General features: G+C 34.3%; 1 protein-coding gene across 3 annotated transcripts; it reads right to left on the reverse strand.

Moving 5' to 3' along the window:
• Positions 1-3,614: 3,614 nt before the first annotated feature.
• LOC104891310 (probable LRR receptor-like serine/threonine-protein kinase At1g53430) lies at positions 3,615-16,005 on the reverse strand. Of its 3 annotated transcripts, none has more exons than XM_057394226.1 (24): positions 15,654-16,005; positions 11,918-12,095; positions 10,063-10,134; positions 9,857-9,925; positions 9,683-9,754; positions 9,509-9,580; positions 9,007-9,078; positions 8,844-8,915; positions 8,666-8,737; positions 8,409-8,480; positions 8,258-8,329; positions 7,858-7,926; positions 7,702-7,767; positions 7,552-7,611; positions 7,424-7,462; positions 7,275-7,324; positions 6,512-6,873; positions 6,233-6,428; positions 6,008-6,148; positions 5,507-5,619; positions 5,134-5,348; positions 4,813-5,046; positions 4,464-4,614; positions 3,615-4,337 (listed from the first exon to the last, which is right to left on the reverse strand). In XM_057394226.1, exons 1-24 carry the CDS (start codon positions 15,760-15,762, stop codon positions 3,918-3,920), a joined length of 3,048 nt encoding a protein of 1,015 aa, XP_057250209.1. In that variant the 5' UTR covers positions 15,763-16,005; the 3' UTR covers positions 3,615-3,917. The 3 variants fall into 3 exon arrangements, with proteins under 3 accessions (XP_057250209.1, XP_010675288.2, XP_057250211.1); XM_010676986.4 differs by having other exon boundaries at positions 4,813-5,050; positions 5,138-5,348; positions 15,654-16,003; XM_057394228.1 differs by lacking the exon at positions 7,858-7,926 and having other exon boundaries at positions 4,813-5,050; positions 5,138-5,348; positions 15,654-16,003.
• Between the last annotated feature and the right edge of the window lie 578 nt (positions 16,006-16,583).

Raw genomic sequence — 16,583 nt, forward strand, 5'->3', positions numbered from 1 at the left:
CTGCTCACCAATTGGATAATCACAGGATCAATAAGACACGTCCATTATCGACATACAGAAAAGCTCGTAATCAGCAAAGCTGAGTACTACATAATAAATAAAATATAAAACCCAACATGATACTAATAATAGCACGTCTTGCATGTGCCGGTTACACGCGAAATTATAGGGGTATCCGCGTACGAGACACCCTGTCAACCAGTCAGCTTCTTTTCAAATGGTCATACCTCACTCGTTTTCTTATCGGAATCGAGCTTTTGATCAGGCACTCATATGATTAAATGAAATTATTAGTATGAATAAATGAGGTTACTTCTTATGAACGAATAAGGTTACTAGTATTAATAAGTGAAGGTAACTTGTATGAACAATTGATGTTACTAATACGAATAAAATGGGGTTACTTATTTGAACAAAATGAGGTTACTCATATGATTAGATGAGGTTACTAGTATGAATAAATGGGGTTACTCCTTGGGAACGAATGAGGTTACTCATATTAATAAGTGGAGGTTACTTGTAAGAACAATTGGGTTATTAATGCAAATAAAATGGACTTACTTATGTGAACAAAATGAGGTTACTCATATGATTAAATGGGGATACTCCTTACGAACGAATGAGGTTACTCAGCTCGTATTAATAATTTATGGGGGTTACTTGTATGAACAATTGGGGTTACTGATGCAAATAAAATGGAGTTACTTATGTGAACAAAATGAGGTCACTCGTGATTAAATGAGGTTACTAATATGAATAAATAAGGTTACTCTTTATAAATGAACGAGGTTACTCATATTAATAAATAAGGGATTACTTATGTGAACAATTGGATTACTCGTATGATTAAATGAGGTTACATGTATAAATAAATGTGTTTACTAGTATGATTAAACGAGGTTACTCATAACTTTTATTTCTAAAGTTTATTTATTATGTCTTCCGCTGTAAAATTCTGAATAAGTCGATACGTTATCACACAGGCGATAATACTTTGATAATTCTCTAAGTTTTATATTGAAAAGGTATTTTGAGAAATAGAGAATTGTCGGGGTGTTACATTACTCATATAATAAGGTTACGCGTACCAATAGAAGGGGTTACTTGTATGATCAAATAGTTAAGCGAGGTTGCTTTTATGAACGAATGAGCTGGTTACTTGTATGAATAAATGAGAGTTACTCGTACGGTTAAGTATCATCATCGTATGATTAAATGAGTTTACTCTTATGAACGAATGAGATTACTCATATTAATAATTGGGGTTACTCTTACGAAAGAATGGTGTTACTCTTACGAAAGAATGGTGTTACTCATTTGGATAGATGGATAAATGAGGTTACTAATTAATCAGTTTACACTTATCAATGAATGAGGTCACTCATTTGGATAAATGATGGTCGTTTTGTGAACATTTTGAGTTACTCGTATGAATAGATATGGATGCTCTTATTGATAAATGGAGGTTACTTTTGTAAATATTTGGGGTTACTTATATGAATAAATGAGGTTACTAGTATAAATAAATGAGGTTATTTCATATGATTAAACTAGATTATTCGTATGATTAAAATAAGTTACTCATAGGACTAAATAAGATTACTCCAAAAATTAAAGAAGTTACTGTAAAAAATAATTAGGTTACTTATATAATATTTTAAGGTTACACGTAACAATAGAAGTAGTACTCTTACAAACAAAATGAAATTACTTATGTGAACAAAATGGGGTTACTCATATGATTAAATGGAGTTACTGGTATGAATAAATGGGGTTACTGGTATGAATAAATGAGGTTACTGATATGAAAAAATTAGGCTACTCATATGGTTAAACTAGTTTACTCATATGATTAAAATAGGTTACTCATATGATTAAAATAAGTTACTCATAGAATTAAATACTCCAAAAACTAAACGAGGCAACTGAAAAAAAAAATCGGGTTACTCATATAATAATTTAAAGTGGGTTACTCTCATCGACAAAATCAGGTACTTATGTAAATAAAATGGGTTACTCATATAAATACATAGGGTTACTCATTGTATTCTCAACTCTTCTCCCTTAATAATTAATCAACATTCAAATTTCAAGGCTTAACATACACCACTCACCACACTATCCATTAACCAACACTACTCTTTTATCTCAAGCTACTTTTTGAAGACCTATTCAACTCTTGCTCAGAGTTAGTTGCTGCAACAGTTTTACCATTTTCATCAATTTCAAGTATTTCGACATCACCACCACCACCATCATGTTTATCATCATCACCAACACCTAGGAATCTAATAATAGAATTACATATTAATAAATTGTTCAGCATTTCACATTTCAAAACTCAAATCCCTCAAATATTTTGCAACTTTTCACACTTCACGTATACGGTCAAATTCCTCCATTATTTTTTTTCCTACACCCAGCTTCTCTCTCATCAAATTAAATTCTCCCTCATCAAATTCTCTGTCAACAATGACGAAGTGCTCGAAAACATAGTGTTACCAGTAGATCTAGTTTTACAGCCAAAGATAATCTCTCTTATCACCAGAAAAAGCTGCGGCTACTCCTCTATAACGTCATATTAAACCTAAGCTTGCCGATGAGAGAGAAAGAGTGTTAGAAATAAAACCGAAAATTATATTTATCTGTTGAAGCGTGAACGAAGACCAGATTGTCGTGTCGTGGATAACCACTGTCCTAAAAGACGATTTCGCGCTACCCTGGTGCAGTAGAAACCAAGCGATCATCCTCCGGGATTAGCACGACTCCAAGATATGTGTGCACTCACACACCTCGGATGGAGATCAGAAGTAGCCGAAAACCAGAAGAAAATATTTTGTGGAGAAGTATTTTTTAGAGTAATTTTTTGTATATAGATTGAAGAGAAAACAGCCTTTTTACAAGGCTCCAAAGATAAAAAAAACGGAAGGCTGGCGATAAGGAAAGGGAATCAATTAGGTTCCGGAAATCTTGCTATCAACGGTTCCAGAATTTGTCAAAGAAGGCAATCCGAGATTCTGGTGATTTACGACAAAATAAAAGAAGGAAATCTAAAACGGACCGCAGACCCACAGCCCACGCTGCGCTCGCTAACACTCTATCTAACAAGTAGTGCTAAGGAACTCCTATTAATAAACAAGGTGGAGCAAAGCTGTTTTTCCAATGTGGGACAAGAGCCTTTTACTTTGTTTTTCCACTCCTCACTTTGAGGTATTAATTGTTGAACTTCCAACAAAGAGTTTAGTTGCAGAAATTATTGAACTTAATTTCCTCTCAATCTGGTAATGTTTCTCCTCTATCTTGCTTTTCTTCCGTTTTGATGTCTTCTTGCTGGCGATTTCATTTGCGAAATTACTCCAGTTTTTGAGCTTGCTGATTTGGTGAGGTTAGAACAAGTGAAGTAGAGGAGAGAGGGAAAAGAAGGAGATTAGAAAAGAGAGGAAAAGAGGAACGCATAACGGTGAAAGGCGCATGCAAAGGGTTATGTTCTCTGCTTGGCCTTATATATGGGCCGGCCACACGAGAAATTATAGATGTAACCGGCCGTGTATAAGAATTTGTGATTAATAGTTATTATTAGTTAAGGAAATCTGTTAAATATATCACATACCATATCATCAGCAAGTCATTACTATTCCTTATCTACAAGAATAATAAAACAAAAAAAAGGAAATTATTCCTAAAAGTCAGTGGAAACAAGAAATTCAAACAAGCAGATTAGAGGATTTTAAAACAATGTCCATTTCTTTCCGATGGAGATGGTTTTGGTGGACGTTGGATTATAATTAGTGAACTGTTCTCTGTAGATAAGACTAACACTAACTAAATACTAGTCGTTACTTCAAGCCAACTATTTCCTGATGTTTTACCTTTACCAAAGAAACTTCTTACATACAGTTGCTCATATTATTCCGACTTTAATCAACATTATCAGGAAGCAGCTTTGATGTTGAGGGTGATTTTACACTGAACTCATCCTTGCTATGCATGGAAATTGAAGAATCTGTCCACGGACCATCTATCGACATGCTCCTCTGTACATGGCTTGACATCGAGCTACCTGAGACATGAGTTTGACTGTCTTGTGACAATCTCTCAAAAGCTCTGAACCTTAACTCATCGTTCATTCCGGTACGTTTGACAATGGGTGCTTGGACCGGGCTTTGGCCTTCAATCATACTCATGACTGAAGACATTGAAGGTCTAAGACTAGGAGATGGATTGGTACATAATAGTGCTATGTTTAGCAACCTCAATGCTTCTTCTTTTGAGTAACTTGAGCCTAGACTTGGATCCACAAGCTCTAGAAGATTTCCTTGTTCTTGTAAGACATAGGCCTTCAAAGTCGCAAACGAAAAACAAGGTGAATCTTAAATATGTATTAGGCCCCTATATTATTATTATTTTTTAAAGAACAATGAAAATAATTTAGTTGTTTAGATGACAAGTGAACAGTGAATTACCCAATCAAGAAGGTACACAAACTCTTCCTTTGGCCTATAACTCGTGTTGCTAGTCCCACTGACAATCTCAAGTACGACAACTCCAAAGCTATATACGTCTGCTTTATCCGTAAGATAACCTCTCATTGCATATTCAGGGGCCATATAACCTCTGGAGAATCAAAGATAAAAGCATTAATTCCTTTGTTAGAAAAGTCGATGTGTAATACTATTTCCTTTTTAACAAGAAGATATGAATGATCAAGCCTTAATACAGAATAATTAAATAATAACAACAAAAATCTATAATACGATAAAAAGGAAAAAAATTGCAAGTGTGCTAGAGGAGGTAAAAGATGATCGAACTTACATTGTTCCAGCAATTCTCGTACTGATATGAGTATTTTCATCTTCATCAAGTTTCGCCAGACCGAAGTCTGAAATTTTAGCGTTTAACTCCTTATCAAGTAGCACATTGGTTGCCTTAATGTCTCTGTGAACAATTTTGAGCCTTGACTCCTCATGTAGATATGCTAATCCTTTCGCAATGCCCAAGCAGATACTCATTCTTGTTTGCCAGTCCAATTGTAACTTCTGATTCTCTCTACCTAAAATGTTTGCATTTAAATACCAAAAACATTCAAGTACAAATAAGCTTGTTTCATGAAGTATGAGGATCTAAAAAAGGGACTTGCCAAACAATGCACGGGCCAGAGAGTTGTTTTCCATGTATTCATAAACAAGCAATAGTTCTTTTCCTTCAATACAACACCCATAAAGCTTCACTAGATTTGGGTGTTGTAAGGCAGAGATCATGCCTATCTCATTGACAAATTCACGATTTCCTTGCTTCGATTTGGAAGAAAGCTGCTTGACAGCAATCACTTTACTATCTGGTAGTACACCCTGAAATCACCAAATATAAATTTGAGAAAAGAAAAAACAAATAAAAGCTTGTCCAAACTCCAAACATGCTTCTGTTCTAAAACTGTAATTTCGATTTGTAAGTGTACTGAAGCGGCTGTCAAATGGCTTTTTTATGAAGAAAATGAAACATGTTTTACCTTGAACACGGGCCCAAAACCTCCTTCACCGATTTTGTTTCTGTGATCAAAGTCATCTGTTGCTGCTTTAATCTGCTTCAAGGTAAAATATCCCGTACCTAACTTTCGGAGTTCTGTCATAAAAATAATAATAAGGAATTTAGTTATACTAAGAGAATAAAATTGATGGTGGTTTTCTTGCTATAGAATGCCTGATGCAGGAAAAAAAAGTTTGATCTTTGAAAACTTACTGTTCGTTTTGACTCTCAAACATCACACCAAAAAAAAAGCATATATTTCATGAGTCAAAGAATCTGTCTTTTGGATGCAAAATAGTCCAATTTGTAGGCTAAAAAATCCCACATTAACATCAGAATGAATTAGATACGAATGATTGAATTTTCACTATATTATATATGCAGAAGTACCGTTATTCAGAACAACATTAAAGCCAACTCGCTCCTTTCTCTCAAAAAAAAAAAAAAAAAAGCCAACTCAAAACAGAACTGTACGCGGAGTTACCTTCATCTTCTTGGTCTTTTCCACATAAGTAACCTGTCAACCACAGAAATACGGGGACTGCTACAACAATGGCACATGAAGCAAGCACAATTCCAGCAATAGCTCCAGCAGACAATACTCCTTTTTTCTTAATTTTGAAGTCTGCAAGATAATAGATATATATCAAACAATGAAAATCATATACTATAAGCAAGAAATAGTGCTTCAAATAGACTATTGACTCACTAGGTGTCACTGAAATCCCAGATATAAGGGGTCCGTATGCTCCCCTATCAGGAGAACCTGTTGTTCCTCTTCCAGCCCAGTATAAGTAGATTTCAAGTGTGCTCCCGTTAACATAGACATCAAACTCCCTAGTTACTGGCTTGCCAGCACCTCCAGCTGCTGCCTCTATGTCGAAATCCTTGAGCTTTACATCCCCCTGTCAGAACCCCAAAAACCAAGCACATAAATAACTAAATTCATAGAAAAAGGAGAAAAAGAAATGGTGAACTCTTGAAGCACCTGAATTGCCACATCAAAGAAGCGCCTGCCATTGTTGTCAAAAGTCCCATCATCGGAAAACATTATCTCAGCAAAGTGAAGCTTCACTTTGTAACTTCCTTGTAGTAAGCAAAGGCCGTAATATTTGAGTGACAAAGGTGCCAAGCGAGCTGTTTGGTAAATGTCCGTCACATTGGGGTTGGATGTTTCCATTGCCAAGAAGTTAGCTTGTTCAGTATAAAGAAAAGCTCCTGTACTACTGTAAGCCCACTTTTCCCCGTTTGCAAAGAAAGTGGAAGGGCCTCCAGGAGAAGAGTCCTCTTCATATTCGTTCCTTTGAAAGTTCATCTTATTGCCACCACAATTGATGAACAAAGAATAATCTGCAGAAACGTGGAAGCATGACAAAGAACCTTAAACTTAGTTTTTTCTTCCTTTTTGCTACTACTAGTAAATAATAAGGTTATGCTTACAGCAAAGTTCTGTGTATCTATGGCCTATTTGGTGGAGCATAGTAAATGGCGGTACTGGTAATATATTTATATGTATATTTGCGAAGTCTAATCAAATATCAATGGTAGTGCTCGCTTATCTACGACCACCTACTTTTCTTCAAAAGATCTCGTTACCACCATATGAGAGGGTCCCTCCATGTGTATGGACTTGAGACTTTCTTTGCAAACTTACGTATATCTTGGTTATATTACCATAGTGGGCCATTAGATCACTAAGTGGTTAAGTGCAACAGTTCACAAATTTTGAAAAAACTCTTGTAACTTCTTACGTTGGGGTTTAGTGGAGCAAGGAAGGTCCCTCCTCAAGCACCAATTTACTCTGGATGATCAAAATTTGGTTCAGTAGAAACAAAGTTATTACACTGATGACTATTATCATTCAGCATATAAAGAAGAAGTAGTAGCAAGGAGAGCTTACACATTGCTCTTTGCAGACGAATAGCTGGCCACAAGGTTCCTGTTGCATAATAGAAAGGGAGAACGAGATTTATGGTGCTGAATAGAAGCTGAAGAGGGAGAGCTGGAAAACATCGCAGAAGATCTTACACATTTGATTGCTGGCAACTAGCTGGCGATGATCCGGTGAAATTGTTATAAGACACGTCGCTGCAGCAAGAAGATTGACATTATAAGATTTGCTTTGTTTGGAGAACTACAGTAATAATACATGACAACTGAAGAGATAAGAAGTCTGACAAGTACTGCTTGCTGTTCAATATCCAACTTGGTAATATTCCAGATAACGAGTTGTTTGTTAAGAACCTGCATCAATAATATGATTCGGCATCTAAAACAAGCATTTGCAAAATAAATAAGGACTGGAGCAATCAAAATGTGAGTATTTTGGCTTACAGGTAATTAAGTGGTAAGGGTTGCATTGATTCTGGTATTTGACCACTCAATCGATTGTAACTCAGGTCTCTATCAAAGAGATAAAATAATGTTACCATTTTTATAGACCAAAGAGATCGACAACACATTTTACAGTTTACTATATAGTGTATGTTAACATATACTTCGTCCATTTTCTTTTAGTTGCAGCACTCTCTATTTTTAGTTGTTTCAAATCAGTTAATGTTACCTATTTTATATAATATTTCTCTATGCCTCTCCTCATCACATGAGTATCCGTTGTATCTCTATCTCTCTCCTCACCTTAATTGATGTACCTATCCCCCATGTTACAACTCAATCTGAACAGAGAAAGTATAAGCTGTGGATCTAATCCATGGCGGATTGTATTAGAACTCACATGAGCTTCAAATTTGCCAAGTTTCCAACAAAGTTGGGAATCGGACCAGTAATTGAGCAGTTTCTGAGTACCCTGAACACATAAACACAAACGTTGAAATTAACTTGCTCAAATTTATGTCAAAATTAAAATCATGTAAATGAATACTCACAAATACGTCAAATTCTTCATATCTGTTAAGTTTGGGAAACTTATACTTCTTGTATTAAGATCTGAAATTCTCCTGAAAATCAAAGTAAATTTATCAAATTACTATTTGCTTGTTAGATTGTATAATTAGTTACTTTATACTTGTATTAGATTATGTGAGATTTAGCGGTTCACAGAAAGCTCCTCAATGTTTTGTTCTATTTCCAACATCTGGCTAATAGTCTTGAGCTATACAAGCAGATGAAGTATAATACTCACAAAATTTGCAAATTCGTCAAATTGGAAAAAGTAGATGGAATAGGCCCCTCCATTGAAGTGCCTTGAATATCACTATAAGGTATAAAAGATATAATCACCAATTAGCAACAATACGAAATAAATCTTAACTGTAGTTTCTAACTCTTAACGTTGTTGAAATCAAGACTAGTACACTCACAAAGATTGAAGGCTGGTCAAAATGGCGAGGAAATCAGGTATCTTTCCAGAAATAGCATTTCCACTGAGTCTTCTGCAAGTAGTACATAGTAATAAAAGTTAAGACTGATTAGGTAACAAAAGTTTAGACTGATTAAGTTTCCAAATTTACACTAGGAACTCACAATTCTGTGAGGTTCTTCAGCTTGACAAATGTATCAGGTATTGTTCCATTAAAAAAGTTTCCAGCGAGCACCCTGCAGAAAAAACACAAAGAGTTTGCAATTAGAACACAACAATATGATGATCAACTAAAAGTTGCAACCCAAAAGTTACGATGAATGTTTTGAAGTATGCATACTACAAAAGTACTAAACTGATTAGTAGCTTGTATCATCTTATGTTCAAGTACAATTAAAACTCAAGTATTATTCATAATATTGAAGTTTCAAGCTTTCAGCATACATAATAAAATCAAGGGGAAATTCTTGGATAATCGCTTAGATATATACAAAATGATGGATAATCGCTAAGTTATAGACTCAATATTCAATTTTTGCAATGCATATAATTTTGGTCTTTATTATAAAAGTGTCACTTGCTTTATTATTTTCGCTTATCCTTGGGATAACCTAAAAAACTTGTTTATGATGAAAAAGTTTCTCAAAAAAGGAAAACTGGACTTACAATCTTCTCAAGTTTTTCAAATTTCCAAGGCTCTTCGGCAAAGGTCCTCCTAGTTGGTTGTCTTCTAAGATCCTGGAAAAAACCATGTTAAGAAAAGAGCAACATCCAAACAAAAGATTACTGATTGCAGATCATATAATATACTATATGTCAAAGTGAAATAACACGACTTACAACTCCTCCAGGGTCGTAATTTGTCCAATATTTTCTGGGATAGGACCAGTATTATGGTTCCCCAGAAGTGATCTGCAACAAATATGGAATCATAATATGACCTTCAGAAACAATCATAAAAATCCTAAAGAATCTACACACTCAATTAAGTTGGAATGTTCAATCGATACTTACAAGGTGACAAGTGGGATCTTCGACAAACTTTTGGGGATGGGTCCACTAACATAGTTTCTGGAGAGGTCACTGCATTACATGCATCAGCATACTCAGTCCATATGTGATGATTGTGATCAGATAGCAAATAACAATGACAAAAATAACAAAAGAACAAGCAGTTAGCTGGTTCTTTTCACTACATTGCTTGAGAATTGGCAACTTACATTTCTTGCAGATGAGTAAGGTCTCCAAATTCTTCTGGAAGCAAACCAGTAAGATTCAGACCCTTCAACTGACTGCAAAAAGAATAAAAACAATCCATAGAAGGAAGAGGGAATGGATAAGAGAAATCAACCTCACAAGACAGATATTTTCAGTCCCACATTCATAGCAATAACATATAACCCTTGAGATTGAGTTTGAGCATATAAAATAGCCAGCAACCTATCATAGAAGTTCTGTCAGAATGCTATCAGAACTCACAGTTCCTGATATGTTACTAGACAACCATGTCACTTGGACTTGAATACCCATGTAGGACTCAGGTATGTGACTGTGTCTAGCTAGTTTATTTTATGAAAACTTCCATAATTTTGGACGAAAATAAATTGTTTAAGTAACCACACCCATGTTGATGTGTGAAAATTTTGACAACGGGTAGCTAAGGTAAATTGAAGAGTATAAATAACATATATGGAGAAGTAGAGCAAGCTCAGTGCCTTGTTTGATCATATAACAAAGTAATTCTAATTATATATCCAGCAATTTCAGCTGAATTCCAAATACTTAATATGCCTGTTTTGTTTATCTTGATGATAAAACTTAGACTTCTGTCTCACCACCTTTTAAGTCTCTTTTCTAAAAAAATTCCTAACACATTAGTACAAGCTGACGGTATGCTTGGAATTATAGTAAATTAATGAAGATAAATTCAGGTGGTGATAGGAGACATGATTTAGATCAAGGAAGGATAGATAATTCCCTGCTCTTACAGAATCACTTCCACATCCCATCTAGTATCTACCACCCCTTCATTCTCCATTAAGTTTTTTCTTTTGTTACCCCCTTAGGCCTTGTTTGGTTGAGCTTTTTTGGGGCTTGAAAACAGATTCAATAATATGAATCCATTACTACTTGTTTGGTTTGGATACTGGGTTAACCATTACCACTTGAGGGTAACCCAAACCCCCAAAATGTTACTTCCAAATTAGAGTAACAAAATTCTTTCCATTCCATCACAAGTGATTCCTTTCCATTCCCTTACAAGTAATTCCTTTCCATTATTGAACCAAACACCAAATAAAAGTATTCTTTCCAAAAAAAAACACCAAATAAAAGTAACAATTATCATTACCATTCCTCTCCTCTATTTGATTCCCTTCCCTTTCCATTCCTCTATTTGAATCAAACGCCCCCTTTCAGCATGTTTGGTTCATGATTTTTGGGCTCCAGGAAATGAAATCAATTACCGATTTCCTTTCTTTTTGTTTGGTACAAGCCCTCATCAAGCTATTACCATTACTTGGTGATAATGGACTCCCCAAATTGTTACCTTTCCCTCCCCCCTAAAGTAACAAAATGCATTATATGGTGGTAATGAATACCATTCCATTTCCATTTCATGACTTGAACCACATCTAATAAAGGTAACAATTATTATTACCATTCATCTCCTCTATTCGTTTCCATTTTCTTTCAATTCCATACTTTGAACCAAACGACCCTTTAATGTGTTATCCAACTCCAAACATATCCTAAACGGAGTTAGATTTAGTATTTATAACACATTGTTTGGTTGCAATTATGGAAGGAAAGGTAGGGGGAAGGAGAGGGGGGGTGGGTAGAAGAAGGTAAGGGAAAACTACATGAGGGAAAGCGAAGGAAGAGGAAGGAAAGGAAGGAGAAAGAAGAGCGAGCTGACAATTTTATGAGAAAATATTTCTAACATTGGACAGATTAGCTCAATTACTAGTATGAATAATACATACGAGAGCATTTAACAAATATGCCATGCATGCATTGTAGAGCAAGGGACTTGAGATCAAAAAGTATGAAAATTGAGATAAGTGAAGAACATACATATGTGTGACATGGCAAAGAGTACTGCTATTAAATGAACAATCACATGTGACGTTGCTAAGAATATTACGAGCGTAGGTTTTATTGAAGCTTCGACCCCCATCAGAGCAGGATTTTTGAGTGATCACCTTCCAATATGTATTCTCCAACTTCTCAGAAATTACTTTCAGGGTTGTCACTGTCAATCCAAAAGTGAGATAGTCAATCAAAATATTATATATACAAATGTCCAACTCCAACAAAAAGAGTATTTCTTTCGAATTTTTATTAATTGTATAATAATTTCTAAACAAATGTATTACTTTTATCTAGACGTGACAAAAAAACTAGCCAACCCAAAACGATCCAACAAAATCGCGTATTAAACACCAAACTAGTGGTGAATGTGCCGGGTGATGCCCTAGGTTGTTACTTTTTATAAAAAAAAATTCTAATGAGAAAAAATTGATATTGTGACAAGCAGGGCCGTCTTGAAGATTTTGAGGCCCCGGTTCTAATATGAAAATTGGGCCCCTAAATTTATACAAAATAAAGATGAAAGGTTAGAGTTCTAAAGATAGAAAGTTGAAAAGCTAAAGATAAATAGACAAATTTATTAAGGACGGAAAACAAGGGTGATTTCTTCAAATGTGAAGTAAAATTTTCAAAATAATATATTTTGGGCCTATATAATTTTGGGGGCCCTGTGCTGTTGGGCTCTTTGCACACCCTCATCTACCCCTCTGGTGACAAGATAAATAATTGCAGTGATATTTAAAAATAAACCTTAAAAGTTTAGGATGAAAGCAATAGCTTGAAATTCTACAACGAATTAAGGTAAGAGAATATGTCTTTAGTAATCTCTTGTTGTTACCATAAAAAGTGTTCATAGTTAGTTCTAAGTTAATAATTCTACCTACTTTCTAACACTTTTACAACTATTTTTTTACAGAAAAAAGATGTGTGGATTTTTTTTCCTACACTTATATGATATTCGTGTCTATAAAACTGGTCAGAAACTCTTTTGACCGTATCCCCATATCGGCCATACTTTTAGAGTAGAGTGTTGGATCCTCCGATCCCTACTTGGATACGACACCCATATTCGTGTCGAAGTAACATAGGTTCCAAACTTCCAACTACTTATGTAAATCTTTTAACGAGACACACACATATATATACACACATGTATATATATATTTTTTTTGGGTAAGAAGTGGCTCGGACCCCGCCATTCATGAGTTGCGGGACCGGTGCGGCTTGCCGGTGCCTAAACCAGCAGGCCAAGCCCGTGAACAGGCGCGACCCAACCTTGTGTCCAGGTCTATGTAAAAGCAACTGTCTTTTGAAAAACAAATGGAGGTAGTACAAGCTAAATGAGCCAAAAGTTTATCAATAAAACAAGTTTATGATTTTCAAAAGTTAGTTAAATTATGCAATTGTACAAAATTTATAGTTAGCTTAATTAATTTTCGTTAGGCTAAGTTATTTTCAACTTACTAAACTAAGTTTAATTTAATTGAGCAAAAATAAGTTTAACAAAATAAATTTAGCAAAGTTCAATTCAGAAAAAATAAGTTAAGTTTAGGTCAAGTGAATTGTGAAAAATATAGCCATAGAGATGAAAGAAAAAAAAAATACTTGAAATAATTGAAATTAGTAGTCCCAAATATGACAGGTTTACTATAAAAGGTCTAAACTTTTAGTTATCTTAAAATGGTCTGAACATTTGGGATTCCCTTTCCAATATAGTCCTTTAGCTCAATTAAATTGCTAAATAAGTTAATTGACACACATGACACTCCTCCAATAACCATTTTTTTGTTAATTGAAATCAATGATGAGTTTGATGTGACATATAATTAACCAATTTAGCATATTAATTGTGTTGAATAATCGTTTTAGGACCTTCAAAATTTGAGACCACTTTGAAATAAACAAAAGTTGGAACCTTTGACATTGAACCATCCATAATTAAAACTTGTAGCATCAATTATTCCATAATATTTTTCAAAGAGATATCTCGACAAAGAAGGGATAAAATTGACCCGAATACAAAATTGACCCCGTAATGACGGGACCTGACCTGTATGACCCATTTTCGCTCTTTGTCACCTCTAGATAAAAACAAAATGAAAAATAGCCTGCCGGTAGACAAATGGGGATACATTCATACATCTATAGACGAAAATGATGTGAATTTGGTACACATTTACATAGTAAAACGTTACTTGGTGCCATTATTGATCCACAGAGACAGGGATGGTCCACACTCCACACCCAAAAAAAACCAAAAACAAATATCAAGAGAACCTAAATTAAAATCTAAAACAAAGAGGAAACATACATATCAAAGGATATAAAATGACCAACACATGCTTAGATCAACTGGTAAGGGAGTTGTTCTAGCTTAATTAGAGGTCTCGAGTTCGAGCCTGGGAACGCAGCAGAGTGTGTTGGGAGAGCTTTCCCCCCAATTGGGGTCTGACCCGGCTCGAATCCGGATTAATCGGGATCCAAAATAGATTTCGGAAACCGGGTATGGTTCACCAAAAAAAAAAAAAGGATATAAAATGATTAATTTTTCCACCTATGCTCTATTTTTCAGAGGATATTATATGATAAATAAGTTTTTCTAACTATATAAGGTTTAGCTATTTATTTTTGGCTTTATTAAACAAAATTGATAGATATGACATACTCCCTCCGTTTCTTAAAGATCTTCCCTCTTTCCGTTTAAGTGCGTTTTCAAAAGATCTTCCCTCATTTACTTTATTTCTTATTTGGAATTTTTTTTCCCCTTTTTATCCTCTCATGTCCCTATCATATGGTCCACCATTACATTATTAATTCATTTTTACGTCCTTTCTCTCTCCTACTTTAATCCCTTTTTATTTGTTTATTTATCTTAACCTCTTTCTCTCTCCTACTTTATCCACCCCACACAAGTGGATCTTCCTTGGTATCTATAGAAATAGTAATAAGGACGATCTTTAGGAAACGGAGATAGTAGTTAATTAAAGATATTATTTCCAAATAGAAATTAGATATCAATAATATTATTAACTAACTATACTATATATCAATTTTACTAAAGAACTGTAGAAACAAATAGCTAAATCTATGCCTTTCAAAGGTTAGTAAAACTGATGATAAATTTGTACTTTTTTCCAATGTTTTAAATCATTAAAATGTGAGTTTCCCCACTAATTATATGCCACCTTGACCGGTTATTTAAAGCAAACAAAAATTGGCATGTATGTAAGATATTGTTTAATTTTGGGATTCATTTTGTTGTATGCTTTTATAACACAAACTTTAACATATACACCATCCATTTTTATATACTTGTAAGTTGTAACTCTCTACCTATTTTGGGTTGTTTTAATTTATTCTAACACTTATCATTTTGGATTTATTTTTGGGTTGTTTCTTTTTCTCTATTTCTATAGCACTCATCACACGGGTCATTTTTTTCTCTCTCCTCGCTTAAATTATTGTACCTTCCATTGTTGCAAGTAAATCACAATGGAGAAAGTATATACTAGTTGAAAATTATACCAGATAAAACTGAAAATTGAGTATTAACAAGTATAAAAATCAAACTGTAGCGATTAAAAGAACGAAGCACTTACTTCATTATTGACAAAGTTCCTAGATATTAATAAGATAGAGTGAAAATAATGCGAGTGTTGATAAATTTGTGATTTGCATAATAATATACAGTAAAGATGAGTAAGAGGGTAAATTTATTTACCTTCATCTTGAGGAATAAGTTGAGCGTTGGATCTAAGTTTTATAAAGAAAGTGATAGAAAGGCATGCTATTTGGAACAATAGCATAGATTTGGAGAGTGAAGCCGCCATTTTAGATGCTTCGACTTGATTTTAGTTTGCCATTCATTCAACAGACAACAGGGTGGAAGTTAAAGAGAGAGAAAGAAAGAAAGAGAGAGAGAGAGAGAGAGAAGAGAATTTGTAATGAAAGAGTGACAGACAAAAAGGAAGAGAAAAAAGGAGCAGTTTTTTGTAAAATTGTATTTAAGAAAAATGGATGAAAGGAGGTTGGGAAATGACGAATCTATTCAACGGGAGATAATTACATACCACTGTAGTTAGTTTGTTAATTTACTTTGGAGTATAATTTGACTCCATATATTATAGTAGTATTTATGATGATATTCAATTATTCATATACTGGGGGCGGCTGTCGTATTCGTGTTGCTGCCTAGAATTTTACGTTTGACTATTTTGATTTTTGAGTTGCAAACTTGCTATACGAGAGTTGAGAGTTTATGTTCGTGTATTTTCAGTGCAACATGTTCATCACAAAATTTTAGGTATACCTATTAGATCATAACTATTTTTAGGACTCGTGCATAATGCACGAGTGTATTTATTGCTTTATAACATAACTAGTTTTTGGACCCGTGCAAAAATGCACGGGAATTTTTTTATTTAATAAGCGTGTTTATATACCAATTATAGTAAAAGCATATAAAAGATTCTCTACGTCTACTCGATTTAATATACGCTTATGTACTACTCAAAACTCAAATGAGTTTAACCTCTATACTATATTTAATTAATAAACTTTGAACGACGTATTGAAATACAAAATTATCCTATACATATTTAACCAAAAACAAAGCATCAATGATGCACTTTACACAGAAAGACAAAAAATG

The sequence above is a fragment of the Beta vulgaris genome, chromosome 4, assembly GCF_026745355.1.
Source record: "Beta vulgaris subsp. vulgaris cultivar EL10 chromosome 4, EL10.2, whole genome shotgun sequence".
Classification (NCBI taxonomy): Eukaryota; Viridiplantae; Streptophyta; class Magnoliopsida; order Caryophyllales; family Amaranthaceae; genus Beta; species Beta vulgaris.